The 15,825-nt window shown below is 41.7% G+C and overlaps 1 protein-coding gene across 1 annotated transcript in view; it reads right to left on the bottom strand.

The window, feature by feature from the left end:
- Positions 1-3,887: 3,887 nt before the first annotated feature.
- RTN3 (reticulon 3) overlaps positions 3,888-15,825 on the bottom strand; it is a gene marked incomplete in the record, with an annotated part of 72,907 nt that continues 60,969 nt past the window's right edge. Inside the window, 6 exon segments of the mRNA XM_027772387.1 lie at positions 3,888-4,848; positions 6,107-6,165; positions 9,457-9,503; positions 10,027-10,096; positions 10,497-10,635; positions 12,893-13,100. Coding sequence (XP_027628188.1) covers positions 4,803-4,848; positions 6,107-6,165; positions 9,457-9,503; positions 10,027-10,096; positions 10,497-10,635; positions 12,893-13,100 — 569 coding nt within the window.

Below are 15,825 nucleotides of genomic sequence, written 5' to 3'. Positions count from 1 at the left end.
GAGGCCCCGCCAGCTGCGGGGGCTTCCCGGGCGGGCTCCTGGACCGCACCCGCCGCGACAAAGAGATCGTGTAAAGGGATCTGCACTTTTTTCCTTTGCTCCTCTCCTGCCGCGAGGGGTCTCCGTTTGTCCCTAACCTCGGAGTCGGGAGCTCTCGCTCCAGCGCCATGTCCGTCCGAACCGGGGCACTGGTGGTCCCGGCAGTTGGTGCTTCAGCACCACCAGCTCCCTATCCCCTTTGATTCACGGTGGACACGCCACCCGTTCTCAGTCCCCAGGGCCCGGGGCCGCGCCTCGGCCTCCCTTTCTCTTCCCCGAGGCGTCGCCAGGCCCTGTGGGGCGGGGAAAGGGCCCCGCGATCTCCCAGGCAGGTCCGAGAGGGATGTGTACATTTCATTCTCCTGTGGAGAACAGGTGGTCCCGAGATCTGGCCCTTTTTTTGCTCTTTGTATTTTATTTTGAAACTGTATTTAATGCTTTTATATGAAAGGGAGAGGGGCGGGGAGAGAGCTGACCCAACACCCTTATGTGCAAATGTCTTATTTATTATGCGTGTATCAGAGATAAGCTGTGAGGAGGTGGAAGGACCTAAAGGAAGGAGGAGCGAAGGAAGAGGGATGGGAGGATCTGAAACATCCCATACCAGTATGACTCCTCACCCGCCTTGCATCTTGGCCTTGTCTGCTCTTCACAGGCCACTGCAGGGACAGTTCCCTGTTTTCAAGTCAGGGTGGGGAGGTCAGTGAGTGGGGCTTGAAGGCGGGTCAGATGGTCAGGGAGGAGCCCTGGCAGCTGGGGCCTGCGGCTGTCTTCTCTGTGGGTGGGAAAACGGCAAAGATGCCTCTCCTCTCATCCCTTCCCACCCAGGCCAGAGCCCAAGGTTCAAGTGCCTCAGGCCCAGTCCCTTTCACTTCCTGATGGGGAGTTAGATTTTATACCACGAATTTTATAGCATTTTTATATAATTCAAGATTGTCAAAATTGGAAGAGACCCTGGAGATCACAAGTACCATCCCTGTCCCCCTTCACAGATAGGTAAAGTGAAGCCCAGAAACAAATCTTCACACAGCCAGGTAGGAACCATTCAAGAACTATTTAGAATTAAAAATTCAACCCCCAGTTCAGTGTTCTTTGCACTATATGACACTGCCTCCCAGTCTCTGGTAAGGTATTGAAACTTCTTTCCGTTAGGTCTGCCAAAGGATGGTATGGGCACTGTAGGCCATCGGTGTGGCTATGATTCTTGGCGGTGGCAAAGAGCTGCACACTGCCTGCTCTAGTCACTGTAAGGCCTCGGTTGGCAGGTGTAGGCCGCAGCCTTCTCCATCAGAACTCTGGAAGTGAGCTGACTGCTGGTGACTCAGCATTGAGGCTTTTGTTAAGGCCACCAAGGATGCAGGAAGATACTGAATGGGCTGTCACTTGACTGAAAAGTCAATTCCCAGCAGTTTAGATCTCTGGGGTTTTGGACAGTATTAAAAGCTTGAAAACACGGCACGAAGCTGGGCACTGCCATTCTTTTACTTTCCTTCATGCATGTTATTTTCAGATCCAGAATGAGTATTTTGCCACTTTTTTACTCCACCAGCTCAAAAACAGTAAGAAAATTGGGGCAACTGATTATAAACACCCAAGTCCACCACTGAAGTTCAGGTAAGCCAGGGCACAGTAGATTAGGAATGCCCCCCTGAATAGGTGGGAGAGGCCTTAGGGGGACAGAAGTGGATGTCTTCACCGACAACTCCAAGCACTGCTGTGGTTGTCAAGACCAGCAGCATCACCTTGGGCACTTACTAGAAATACAGATCCTTGGGCCACGCCCCATGCTGACTGAATCAGCAGCTGAGGTGGGACATGCAATCAGTTCGGGTAAGTCCTCCAGGAATCTTGATGCAGCTGAAATTCTGAGCACCAGTGACCTGGGACATGCTGCTGTAGTGATCCCTACTTTGAACCTATGGCCTCAGGTTAGGGATTGGGGGTTGGCTGGTCCTCATCCCTAGGTGTGCCTCCTCGCCTTTGATTCTGACATGAACAGGTGAAGTTTCTTCATGAAATTTTTTTTCTTTTGGTTAATGGTATGCTTATTATGGCTAGTATGTAAATGTTACTCTGAATACATATTTATATACCATGTTGCTTAGTGACATTATTCGAACATTTGTATGTGTATTTGTGAAGTTGTTTGCATCAGTCATTTAAGAAATATTTCAGCCTAAGTTTTCTAAATGGTAATGTTGAATAAATTTTTTAAAATCCAGCTTAAAAAGGTCACAGCAGCCTTAGTTTTGGTGAAAAACAAACCAGAGGTGACAAGTTCTTTCAGCAAAGATCTGATGTATTTAGTTCTCATTTCCATGGTGACTCTCAATTTAAGTATAATGTGGCTACTTGTGACTTACAGGTTGCTTCATATTCCAAGTGGGAAACCCTCTCAGTTGGTGTGAGACTGAACTGGGAAGGCAGTTTCTAACCCGTTCCACTCCTCATCATCTTACTTCTAAGGTTCCCTCTTAGAGGTCTCTTTTTTCCTTCAGAAGCCAAATGCACAGCTGTACTCTAATTCTGCAATCTTGGGAATCCTTACCAGTGTCAACTATTAGTAGCTTTTTAAAGCCCCCAAAGTGGAGCAAGGATGGAGGGAATGGAAGCCTTGTTTGGTACTTACTTTACCCAAACTATGTATAAAGAATAAAGTTAGCAGAATGACACCACAGTTGTTGTATTCTTGTTTTTTTTTTTTTTTTAAATTTTATTAATACCACATCAATTTGCAGTTTTACAGGAACCAAGATTCAAGCTCCTTAAGTGCTACTGTATGTTTATGTTGCACGCACAGATACGCACACAGTTTCATTAGTAATTTTTTCATCTATAAGTTTTTCTTAAAATAAAAAAAATCCTGCGTGGAATAAAGATCTCTCCAATTATCTAAACACAGCAGCAGCAAAAGAAAAAAGCTAGATGTGGAGGCTTCCAGTGCTGAAAGAGGTCCTTTGGAGGGGAAGCCCAAAAAGACATCAGTGCATTGACTTCCTGGGAACAAAGGATGATGACAGGATGTGTTTCCTACTATGACATGAATCCCTTAAAAAAATCCAAAAAGAAAGGGGCTAAGAAAATAAGAAAAATGGAGTAAGGCAAGGTTAGCTTTTATCCTTCTTAAATTTCTACATAAGTCCCCCCCAAAAGTAGAAAGAGAATTTCCTTCCACTACTTTTCACAGAGTTGCAGTACTCTGGGACCATCCAACACTGTAGCCCTTACTTTAAAGTTACCAGTCAACCCTCTGGGTGACTTCAAGAAATTTATAAATAACTTTTCTATCAAGTTTACTGAATTTTCATGTTGAAAGGGAAGAAGAAACTGAGTCTTAAATGGGATCCAAAGATTCCCAGGCCCCTCCATCTGGTGTCAACGTGAGTGGTTCTTAAGTTTTTTTAACTGCACACATAGCCTACAAAGATAATCTGGTTGTGCCTGGGCACCCTCACCTAACACTTCTTGGAAAACACGTTCCAAAGGAGCAACCTGGGCCATGGCAGAGGTGCTATGACACGTGCCTGGAAATGGAAAGAACCCTTGAAACAGTAACACCCATAGCTGTCCTCAAAGCAATGAAAATTCTATATGAACCACAAAATGAACTTCCCTACCTAATCTCTGGCCTGGTGATCACATACAAACATAATGTCCTCTCAAGCCAGCGTGGCTTTGGTCCTTAGGCTATAATGATGAGCACAGGTTAAAGACACGGCATGTGAAGGAGGAAGCTGTAGTGACAAGGTAAAAGGAAAAAAGGCTTCTTGTGTTTCTGTAGTTCACCTCTTGAGAACATTCCCCCCCCCACGAACTGAAATAGGATCACAATAACTGAAGAGCCCACATGCAGATTATTTTTTCTCTTAACAAGTTTACAGCAGTGTACAGCAGATACAGACATTTATTTCATAATAAGAAAAGTACAACCATATTTATTAAATGAAGTGAGGTGGGCAGGGAGGGAGGAAAGCACGTTCAGGAATGAGCTCTCAAACGAACACTCAGAACGGGTATCCAAGAGAAGCGACAGACACCTCCCTCTCAAATAGCACAGCCTTTCCCTCCTAGAAATGAGAGGCAGAGGGAGTGAGAGGTGACTCCCTCTCCAGTCCATTTTTTTGTTTACATTCTCATTTATCAGATGGCATTCTGGGAATCAAGAATTATCGCTATCACCTATAAGTTACTCATAGAGCTGAAAGCTGTATCATTAAGCGAAGAGGAGGAATATCAGGAGTAGCTGCTCACATTGTGGGACAGAGATGGGAATTGGAGTGCTGCACAAAACCCTAGGGAAGGAATCCCATTCCTGTCCCCAAATCATTTCTTCATAAGTTAATCATTATTTCTTAACTTAAAAATAAGGGCAAGTCTCTACTGGGAAACTGTGTAAGGTTAGTCCTTGAGAATTGGACAGAAGGACCAAAGAGATGTGTTCTTTCATTTTCTCCTCTACCTCCAAATCTTTCCCCTTTCAAGCTGTATGTAAAAGCTCTATGACCATTATGGTACTGATTTATCCTATTAATTTAATTTTTTTCTTTATTCTTATGGATTCTAAGATATCAGTTCTTTTTTAGTCCAACAATTCTTGTGCTTGATACTGAGGGTAAAGGGAAAGGAGGGGAGAAAACACCAACTTAAAGAAAAAGCTTGGAATGCAGGCTCAAGCTGACATGAGCATGTTCCTTCATAGCACAACAACGTTATAACTAATTAATGGAGTTTTAGTAACTGTTGCATTTCTGGTTTCCAGAGGCTTATTCTGCCTTTTTTTTGGCAATTCCAGGGAGTTTAGCTTGGATCCTATTGAGGAAAGAAAAAAACAAGGTGAAAACATAAGCATTTGTTCTAGGTTTTTAAAATTTTTTTTAGCGGTGATGCTATATGACATCCTGGACTTGCTGCAGCAATGCGAAAAATACTCTCCCACTTTTGTGGGAGATAAAAAGAGGCAGGGGTAAGTCTGGCCTGGGGTGAGCCTGAGGAATCTACAAAAATCTACTGCCCCTTCCTGCTGCTATGGCTACCTGCCTCTGTCTCACCCAGAACCTTCTGTGTCTTTCACTGGGGTCGCAGGAAGGATAAGGGATATCCGGGCATAATGCTGGCCAAGTGTGCTCTACGTACAGGCAGTGTGAGAGTCCATTTCTCTGGCTCTGTGAAGTCCAGATGAAGGAATGCCAGTGCCACAAAAGGAACCAAAAGTCAAGAGGTATGTAAAAGGACATGGGTCATTAGTTCCTGGTTCTCGGGGTAAGAGAAGCTGGCAACGGTTCTTGGGCCCTCAGGGAATACCAAAGCTACCCTTTAGTCTGACAACTGTGTTCTGAAATCATTGAAGTTACCCATTACTAAGGTCATTCACACCCCTCTGTGAATATCAAGGCCACTCTACACATGAGTCACATTCCACAACAAATGACCCAAGTTAGGTAGCATTGGCAATTAAGACCATCAGGTCTAGGGGCCTGCAGGTAGCATGGTGGTTAAGGGCACTAGACTCTCACATGCTGACAGCGGTTTAAGTCTCAGACCTGAGACTTGCTTTCTCATTTTCTCTCTTTCTCTCATTCTCTCACTCTGTCCCTCTCTGGTCAAATTAAATAAATAAATACAGTTAAATAAAATAATTCTTAAAAAAGAAAAGAAGCAATTGGAACAACTTCTAGTAAAATCAAACTATTGTTTTTCTTGGGGGGAGAGGTTTTCGATATAGGGAACGTGTGCTTGCCAGAAAGAGAGACAGAAAGCGAGCAATCACCCCCCGGGGGATGGCCATGCTGCAATCCCTTCTCCTCTTGGGATCTTGGGCACTCGCGTACACACGCCTGGTGTGAGTTCAAGCCGCCGGGTCCAGGACTTGAACCGTGGTCTGCTACATGGGAGTCCAGTGACACAGCCATTACGCCAACTGCTGGTCCCGTAATATCAAACTATTAACTAAGGGTTTTTCAGAGGAAAAATGACCTCGTTTGGCATCAGCGTTTTATGCAGGAAACAGAAAATAATGGGGGAAAAAAGGTACATGTAATGATGAACTATGGTCCCTGAACATACTTACTTTTCAACAATTGACTTGGTCTGGTCCCGGGCAATGCCAACGTAGTGGTCAATCTGGGTCTTTAAGGAAGGAAAGGTAAACTCAGTTATGGCAACACACAGATTAACAATTTTCCTAAAGGCATTGTTCTTCTGTCTAAATAGTTTTTAAAAAAATTACTATTGAGTATTTTGAAAAATGGGGATCAGCAGTTAGCATAATGGCTATGTCACTGGACTCCCATGTAGTCGACCCAGGTTCGAGTCCTGGACCCAGTGGCTTAAACTCATACCGGGCGCGTGTGCATGCGTGCCCAAGGTCCCAAGAGAATGGAGGAGGAGGGATTGCGGTGTGGCCATCTCCCCGGGGGGTGTGTGTGTGTGATTTCTCACTTTCTGTCTCTGTCCTTCTGGTGAGTGCATGCACCCTATAGCAAAAACCTCCCCCCAAAAAAAAGAAAAAAAATTTTTTTGAAAAATGAAAACAATGCCCAATTTTTTTTCAAAGTATTTTAAACTTAAGGCTTTAGACTTCAAACTATGCCAACAATGTCCCACCCTTTGTTAAAGTAGAAATAATTTATTACTTGCAGAAGTAACTTGATTTCCTTTAGAGAGACTGGAGTATAGCCTTACCTAATTTCTAGAAATTATGTTCTATAGTCTGTAATCCTGAATATGTTATGGCTCTTGGGTAAGACATTCATTTAATAACAAAAAGCCTAAGCTTATTGATGGATGACTTAATCTATAAAAAAAACCTTCACAGCCTCTAGAGTACTCTGGACACATCATTCCACAATGCAAACATCTGTTCACACTGATGGATTCCCTTATAGCCTACACAGTTAGTTTTTCTATTTTTTTTTTTAATGTATTGTTTATCTTTACTTATTTATTTTAAATTTGACCAGAGTGGGACAGAGTGAGTGTGAGGGAAAGTGAGAAAGCAAGGCACCAAGTCTTGGACTCAAATTGCAGTCAGCCATGTGGGAGTCCGACGTCCTTAACCACCACACCACCTGCTGGCCCCAGTTCATTTTTTTTATACAAGCATATTCACTTTTTTTTTTTTATGAATAGAGAATGTACTGATGTGATAAAAACTCAAAAGGTACACAACAAAGTATGAAAAGCAAGTCTCTGGGCCAGTCCTATAGCCCAGCAGTAAGGGAGAAGGATCTTACATTACACGGCCAACTATGGTTCAAATTCTAGCCCCAGCAGCTTGAAAAATGTGCCAAGCTTGTGTGTCCCAAAATCCCAACAGAGTAGACACACGAAGAAAGGACTGTGGTATGATTATGTCCCACTGGGGGATGCTTTCTTCCTCTCTGTCTCTGACAAGCATATATGTACCCTCTAGCAATTAAAAAAAAAGTCCTTACTTAAAAAGAATGAGGTCTCCTACCCTTATCTCCTAGATATCTAGTTTCTTCCCTTGGAGAAAACCACTGTTAGTGGTTTCTTATAGGTACTTGACTTAAGAAATTAGGTTGTAAAAATGGTTATAAAGACTCTTTGAACTGGGGCTGGCAGGTGGCATGATAGTTAAGGGTGCTGGACTTCCATATGGCCGACCACAGTTTATAGAGTCCTGGACCTGGCAGCTTACTTTCTCACTTTCCTTCTTTCTCTCTCTCACTCTGTCTCTCTCTTGTCAAATTAAAAAAATAAATAAAGTTAAATAAAATAATTATTTTATGAAGTTTTAAAAAAACTTTTCAGTCTTTTAATGCCTCGGAAATGAACTAAAACTTGTCATGTATCAACTAGAATTTCTGATCCGGAACAGACAAATGCTTACCTTGTATTTCTCATAGACAATTGGGACACTGAAAATGAGGAGTTCAGCTGTAAGACAGAATCATGGGACATGGTGAGTATAAATGTGAGATAGTTACAAAGCCTTAAGACGGAAAATAACACAAACATTTTCCTTATAAAATATAGGGAATCACAGATCTCCCTCAAAATGGGAAATCTGCTCGAGCTCTTAATTAAGGATAGTTCAATAAAGAAAGCTAACTTGGGGCAGTGTTAAAAAAAAAGAAACAACTCTCCAGATACACAAGTTATCTTCTTTGTACTAAAAGTTAGATCAAAATTACAAAAATGGTTTTTATAAATAAGTTCTCCATACTTAAAATGTAGACAATTCTCCTTTACTGCTAGCTGTTTTGATACTTCTTCATAACTGGAAGCATTTAATACACCTATGATTATAAGCACAGGTTCCAATAGCTACTTCAAAGTCTTTATAAATATTCGAGGTGGGGCCATGTGGAATGTGTGGGGCCATGCTATCTACTGTCTTCACTTTTATTCTTTCAAAACGACTCCAAGGAGCACGGAGAAATTTTCCTTGCCATCTTACCAAGAATCAGAAGGGTGATTCCATTAAAAACGGCACCAACATAGGTCATCAGCCACATGAAGACAGCCAGCTGTAAAGGTCAACATCAGAGGTTAACAAGGAACAGCAGAATGCACAATTTAGGTTAATGGATGCCATGCTCCTCTAGCTAATTTCGTCTACATAAATGTAGTGATATATAATTTCAGAATGATTGTTTTCCCCATTTCACTATATATCTGAAGGCGCGTGAGAGAATTAAGCATATTCACTTTTTTTTTTTTTTTAATAGAGAATGTACTGATGTGATAAAAAATCAAAAGGTACACAACAAAGTATGAAAAGCAAGTCTCTGGGCCAGTCCTATAGCCCAGCAGTAAGGGAGAAGGATCTTACATTACACGGCCAACTATGGTTCAAATTCTAGCCCCAGCAGCTTGAAAAATGTGCCAAGCTTGTGTGTCCCAAAATCCCAACAGAGTAGACACACGAAGAAAGGACTGTGGTATGATTATGTCCCACTGGGGGATGCTTTCTTCCTCTCTGTCTCTGACAAGCATATATGTACCCTCTAGCAATTAAAAAAAAAGTCCTTACTTAAAAAGAATGAGGTCTCCTACCCTTATCTCCTAGATATCTAGTTTCTTCCCTTGGAGAAAACCACTGTTAGTGGTTTCTTATAGGTACTTGACTTAAGAAATTAGGTTGTAAAAATGGTTATAAAGACTCTTTGAACTGGGGCTGGCAGGTGGCATGATAGTTAAGGGTGCTGGACTTCCATATGGCCGACCACAGTTTATAGAGTCCTGGACCTGGCAGCTTACTTTCTCACTTTCCTTCTTTCTCTCTCTCACTCTGTCTCTCTCTTGTCAAATTAAAAAAATAAATAAAGTTAAATAAAATAATTATTTTATGAAGTTTTAAAAAAACTTTTCAGTCTTTTAATGCCTCGGAAATGAACTAAAACTTGTCATGTATCAACTAGAATTTCTGATCCGGAACAGACAAATGCTTACCTTGTATTTCTCATAGACAATTGGGACACTGAAAATGAGGAGTTCAGCTGTAAGACAGAATCATGGGACATGGTGAGTATAAATGTGAGATAGTTACAAAGCCTTAAGACGGAAAATAACACAAACATTTTCCTTATAAAATATAGGGAATCACAGATCTCCCTCAAAATGGGAAATCTGCTCGAGCTCTTAATTAAGGATAGTTCAATAAAGAAAGCTAACTTGGGGCAGTGTTAAAAAAAAAGAAACAACTCTCCAGATACACAAGTTATCTTCTTTGTACTAAAAGTTAGATCAAAATTACAAAAATGGTTTTTATAAATAAGTTCTCCATACTTAAAATGTAGACAATTCTCCTTTACTGCTAGCTGTTTTGATACTTCTTCATAACTGGAAGCATTTAATACACCTATGATTATAAGCACAGGTTCCAATAGCTACTTCAAAGTCTTTATAAATATTCGAGGTGGGGCCATGTGGAATGTGTGGGGCCATGCTATCTACTGTCTTCACTTTTATTCTTTCAAAACGACTCCAAGGAGCACGGAGAAATTTTCCTTGCCATCTTACCAAGAATCAGAAGGGTGATTCCATTAAAAACGGCACCAACATAGGTCATCAGCCACATGAAGACAGCCAGCTGTAAAGGTCAACATCAGAGGTTAACAAGGAACAGCAGAATGCACAATTTAGGTTAATGGATGCCATGCTCCTCTAGCTAATTTCGTCTACATAAATGTAGTGATATATAATTTCAGAATGATTGTTTTCCCCATTTCACTATATATCTGAAGGCGCGTGAGAGAATTCTGTAGTTCTTTTAGGTCCAAAGATATACTGTAACCACACATCTGTCGATACCACCATTCTGATGTCTGTTCTCTAGTATGAAGTGCTGTTTCTATACTGACCCCTATTCTGCTTTCACAGGCTAAGTGATCGCTTTTGTCTGATAAAATCTTATGTACTGCTTTTCCCCTGAATTTTAACCTAGTTCCTAGTTCTCAGTTTCACCACCAAAAGCTGTAGAAGCCACTAACCTTCAAGGAGTCAACCAGATCCTCCACCAGAAAGAGACGAATAATGAGTTTCAGGGCCCTGTTGATGTGTACCATGGCAGCATTCACATAATTGTGGAAAGCTTCTGAGGACAGAGTAATATCTACATCCAGGTAGGCTCTTCCAGAAAAATAAACAATAGTCAGACAATGGACATGGAAGAAGATTTTCTACAAGCATAGCAGTTCTTGAGTATGTGAAATTGGCCCCGGGGTGCATTTTAGCAATCTGCAGGAACATTTTTTTTTTTTTTTTTTTGGCTGTCATGGGGTGGGGACACCACCATCATTTAATGGGCAGATGAAAGATGGTGATGTGGGACAATCACACATGATAAACTGTCCTGTGTTCTGCCTGACTGGATATTCATGAAGATAAACCTATTTATAACTGAGAATCCAGAACATAATATTGACTAAAACACACACTGCATTTTATTACAAGTGCTGTTCTGTTCCATCACACCTTTATGATTTTTTAAAAAATCATGTTTGTATATAATTTTACCTATAAATTTCATTTCAGAATCATAAAGGAGACATCTATGAAATATTTGTTAATGAAACAAAAAGCGGTTGGTGGTGGTATGGTGGCTAAGGTGGCTGGATCCCACGCAGTCAACTGTGTGGTTTGAGTCTCAGACTCAGTGGCTTAAAAAATTCCAGAAAGGGGATCCAGCAGATGGCGGACTGGTTACGTCCCTGGACTTGCACATGGCCAATCACAGTTCGAGTCCCGGACCTGGTGGTCTGAAAATCACACTGGGAATGTGTGTGTCCCCAAGATGCTGGGAAGAGACTGAAGAAGGGATTGCGGCATGGCCATCTTCCCTGGGGCAGTGATTTCTTTTTTCCTCTCTTTGTGTCTTGTCTCTCTCTCTGGCTGAGCACACATGCCCTAAGGCAAAAACCTCTCAAAAGAAAAAAATGCCACAAAGGAGAAGGAATATTTTAGCATGGTCATCCTCATTCTCTGGGATGTGGGGGTGTGTGGGGGGGTGGGTCTCCTGCAAGCCCACATACCTTATAACAAAAAAATTTTAAAAACTGGCAAGAGCAGTTGGCATAATGGCTAAGTTGCTGAACTCCCATGTAGTCAACTGTGGTTTGAGTCCCGGACTGGGTGGCTTAAACTCACGCTGGGTGAACGTGCCTGTGTGCCTAAGCTCCTGAGAGGAGAATGGAGGAGAAGGGATTGCGGTGTGGCTATCTCCCCTGGGGGGGTGATTTCTCACTGTCTGTTTCTGTCTTTCTGGAGAGTGCATGTACCCTATAGCAACCCCCCCCAAAAAAAAGAAAGAAAAAAAATTAAGAAGCAAAACAAAACCAAATAGGAGAGCAGAGGCTAGCCCCTGTAGCTTAGTGGTTCCAGGTAGGTCACATGGCCAGTCAAGGTAGCCATACAGGCAGTGTATGCATGCTCAAAATCTCAAGGATGGGGAAATAGAGAAGGGGTTGTGGTGTGCCATGCCCCATTAGGCGATGCTTCCTCTCCCCTGTGAGTACTCCTGGCTCCTAACTTGTCTACTTCTTGTGGACAGAAGTCTGACTACTTTTCCTATTTTTTCCAAAATCTTCTCAAAAGGGGACTGGGGAAGTCATGCCCACAAACATTAACAGACCATTTACTTTCTATTAACAGGATTCTTCCTACCTCCCTGGCATAGTATCTTTGAGATGTATATTTCAACCGATTAGTGTATTCTTTTGCTTATGCCTTCCCAAGACACAGAACTTCCCTTTTCCTTGAGATGTAGATTAAGCCTTTCTTTAACTAAGACAGGGATTTTCCCTTCCAATAGCCTGACCTAAGAATTTGTGGAACCCACCTATAACCTCCAAGCCCCCCCTTCTACATGTCCCGCCTTTTTGGGCTAGACCAATGGAAAATCTTTTAATTAAATGTTGTGTGTCAATCTCAAAAGCAAATAAAAGGAACCTCTGTACATGATCACCCTGAGAAAAGGCATATATGCCTCTTCTCCAGCCTAGGTCACTCACAGTTGGCTTGGAAATAAACCGCATTAATTATTAATTTTACAGTTGGTTATATTTTTTCCGTCGACATTCTTAAAGTCTTTAAGTTGGGGTTCGTGCTACCAATCAGCTGCTAAATTAGACCATAGGATGCCTGAGCTTGAGTCAAGTCATTTTTAAGAATTTTAAGATTTATTTAACTTCATTATTTTTTAAAGTTTTGACTAGAGAGAAACATGGGTGAGAAAGTAAGCTGCCAGGATTGGAATTTCAATTGCCATGTGGGAGTCCAGCACTTTAACCACCGTACCACCTGCCAGCCCTGTAAGTCAAAATTTTAGACTGCTGTCAACCTCGGCGAATGCCCTAGCTAAAATGTTACTTGTGACAGTTTAACTCACTTGAATGGATGGCCTTCTTCTGACTTCTGCACAGCTTGGATGACAGACTTGTAGACCCTGAAGCTGATGGTGACAGAGAGAAGAGCCAGGATGAGGTAAGAAACCACACTGATGACGCTGAAGGCTGCCAGGGAAAGCAGCATGATCAGCGTGGTGCCAAAGACAAACCCAGTCTTCTTCACATCTCGCCAGAAAATCAGATCGTGCACTGCCAAAAGAAAGGAATTTAAGTTATAAGGCTATGAGCAAATCACAGGCCAGGAGTACTCTGGCTGTATCTTGCATACCTATGGAGCACCACATTAGCATACTAATACAGAGACACTTTCTTTTTCTTTTGAGAGAGATTTTTGTTATAAGGTGCATGCACTCTCTGGACAGAGAGATAGAAAGTGAGAAATCATCTCATAGGGAGAATGGCTACGCTGAAATCCCTTCTCCATTCTCCTCTTGGGATTTTGGGCACGCATGCATACACACCCAGTGTGAGTTTTAAGCCACTGAAACTTGAATTGCAGTCAACTACATGAGAGTCCAATGATATAACCATTACGCCATCTGCTGGTCCCAGGTACACCCACTTTAAGAACTCTGAGAAGTGAGAAATAAAATTTTGCCTGAAGTGATGATTCACACTACAAAGGTTTCTCTGCTATGCTGATTAGATTTCAGGATAGGTTTATAATGGCCTTATGGCCTTGGGGGCCAGTAGTTGCCATGGTTAAAGTGCTTGATTCCACATGGCTGACTGTGGTTTGAGTCCTGGCCTGGTGGCTTGCTTTCTCACTTTCTCTCTCTCTCATTCACTCATGTCCGCTTGTACCCCATAGCAAATTAGGGAAAAAAAAAAAAAAAAAGGAAAATTAAATAAATTAAAAAAAAAAACTCCAAAACTTAAGGGCTTATTCCAACTACTTAAGTACACTAGTGTAAAGTGTTACTTGCCTTAAATGTTTGGCAGAAAGGAGGACAGAGCAAGTGTGACACAATCTTAATAAATGTTGACTTAATTAAGCAAACCATGCCTATAACTCAGTTGAGTGAACAGACTAAAGATATATAAATTGGGATGAAGGCAAGGAATAATGAATACTAAATAACAGAGCTCCATCAGTGCAAGTTACAGTGAAAACACTAGTTTATATGTTAATCTGAAGAGAACTCAGTAATAATTATGAAGAAAGCATCATTTTAATTACCCAAACCACAACACTATCTTTAAAAAAGAATTATTTATTTAATTTTACTTATTATTGTTTTTTAATTTGACCAGAGAGAAAGGGAGAGTGAGAAAGCAAGTCCCCTGGTCTAGGACTCATACCGTAGTTAGCCACATGGGAGTCCAATGCTCTTAACCGCCATACCACCTGCTGGTCCCCACAACACTCTTAAAAGAGAGTGGGGCACTGTTAATAACCATGTCAGGAAATAAATGTAAACCAGGACCATCCCAGGCAGCTAGGTCTTATTGGTGTGGATACCCAAACTGGAAAAATTTACATTCTGTAAAACATCTGAAATTTTTTGGCTATTAGTTGCTGGCAATTAGTGATACCTCCAATCTAGCAACACCACCACCTTTTGCATTTCAAACGTCAACACTATAATAAGCCCTACTGTGACTTTCCTTCCAGCTTAGAAGGGTTATGGAATTATAGAGACATGAGCTTCAGTTCTGGTAATTTCTTTTTGTTTTTAAAGGTTTTCTGCTATAGTGTGTGTGTGATTGCAGGAGACAGATGGAGAGAAAGGGAAACTGGGAAATCACTCCCTAACAAGGATGGCCTTTTTCCTTCATTCTCCCCTTGGGATGTTGGACACATATGCACATGTGCTTGGCACGGTTTTCAAGCCACCAGGCCCAGGACTCAAAACCGGGAAGTCAGTCATGTGGGATCCAATGCCTTAACCACCATATCTCCTGCTGGCCCCGGAGTTCTGTAACTTCTCTCTCTTTAAAAAAAATTTTTTTTTTTTTTTTGCTATAGGGCGCATGTGCTCACTCGAGACACAGAGAGACAGAAAGCTAGAAATCAACCCTCCACACTACAATCCCTTCTCCCCTTGGGATCTTGTGCATGCATGCACATACATGCGCCTGGCCTGAGTTTTAAATTGCCAGGACTTGAACCCTGGTTGAGACATGGGAGTCCAAGGACATAACCATTATGCCATCTGATGGTCCCCAGTTCAGTAATTTCTAACCATCTTGCTTTCGCCTTTCTAAGCTTCCATACTGTCATATGAAAAGCAAAGAAAATGGCATCTACTTCTAGAGTTGTTTTAAAGGAACAAATAGGCTAATAATGCATGTTGAATGTTTAGCATTGCAAATGACATGCATAAGCACATTTTAACTATACCTCAATAATGTTGGCCTGAAAAGACTGGGTTTGGTATAAAAAGAACCTCAGTCTGACTCAAGTTGACCTACTGGCACCTAGTTCTTGCCATATTCAGCTATAAAACTCTCCTCTGAAACAACTTCTCTGAAGCCTAACCTTGCTAGGGCCAAAGCATCTGAACATGAAACCAAGAAAACACTAAAAATACTCATATGCTGATTGTATGGGACAAAAAAATTAGAAATTTTGATTATGGGATGTGACTTACTAAGAGAAAGAAGAGGTATTATGCTTCCTGCTTAGAAACCAAGAGTCCCAGATAGTGATCCTGTTAAAGAAGAGAGAACTAGGAGACAACTCAGGCTCACCTGATTGATCTGAGAGAACGGAAGTGAACAGGAGAGTAAGAATATAAGCGGGAGAATTTCTATAGTCATAGCTCATATACATACAGAACACAAGACAAATGACTACCAGAACAGCTTCAACACAGAATGCTTACAGAAACTACGTCACCCATAATGGGACAAACTGGTGCCACGTGCCTCCAGATTGATGCACTGGGATACATAATTTTTATGGCATTCC

Source organism: Tupaia chinensis, unplaced genomic scaffold, assembly GCF_000334495.1.
Source record: "Tupaia chinensis unplaced genomic scaffold, TupChi_1.0 Scaffold000273_1, whole genome shotgun sequence".
NCBI classification, from domain to species: domain Eukaryota; kingdom Metazoa; phylum Chordata; class Mammalia; order Scandentia; family Tupaiidae; genus Tupaia; species Tupaia belangeri.
This window is presented reverse-complemented; position numbering and strand designations above follow the sequence as displayed.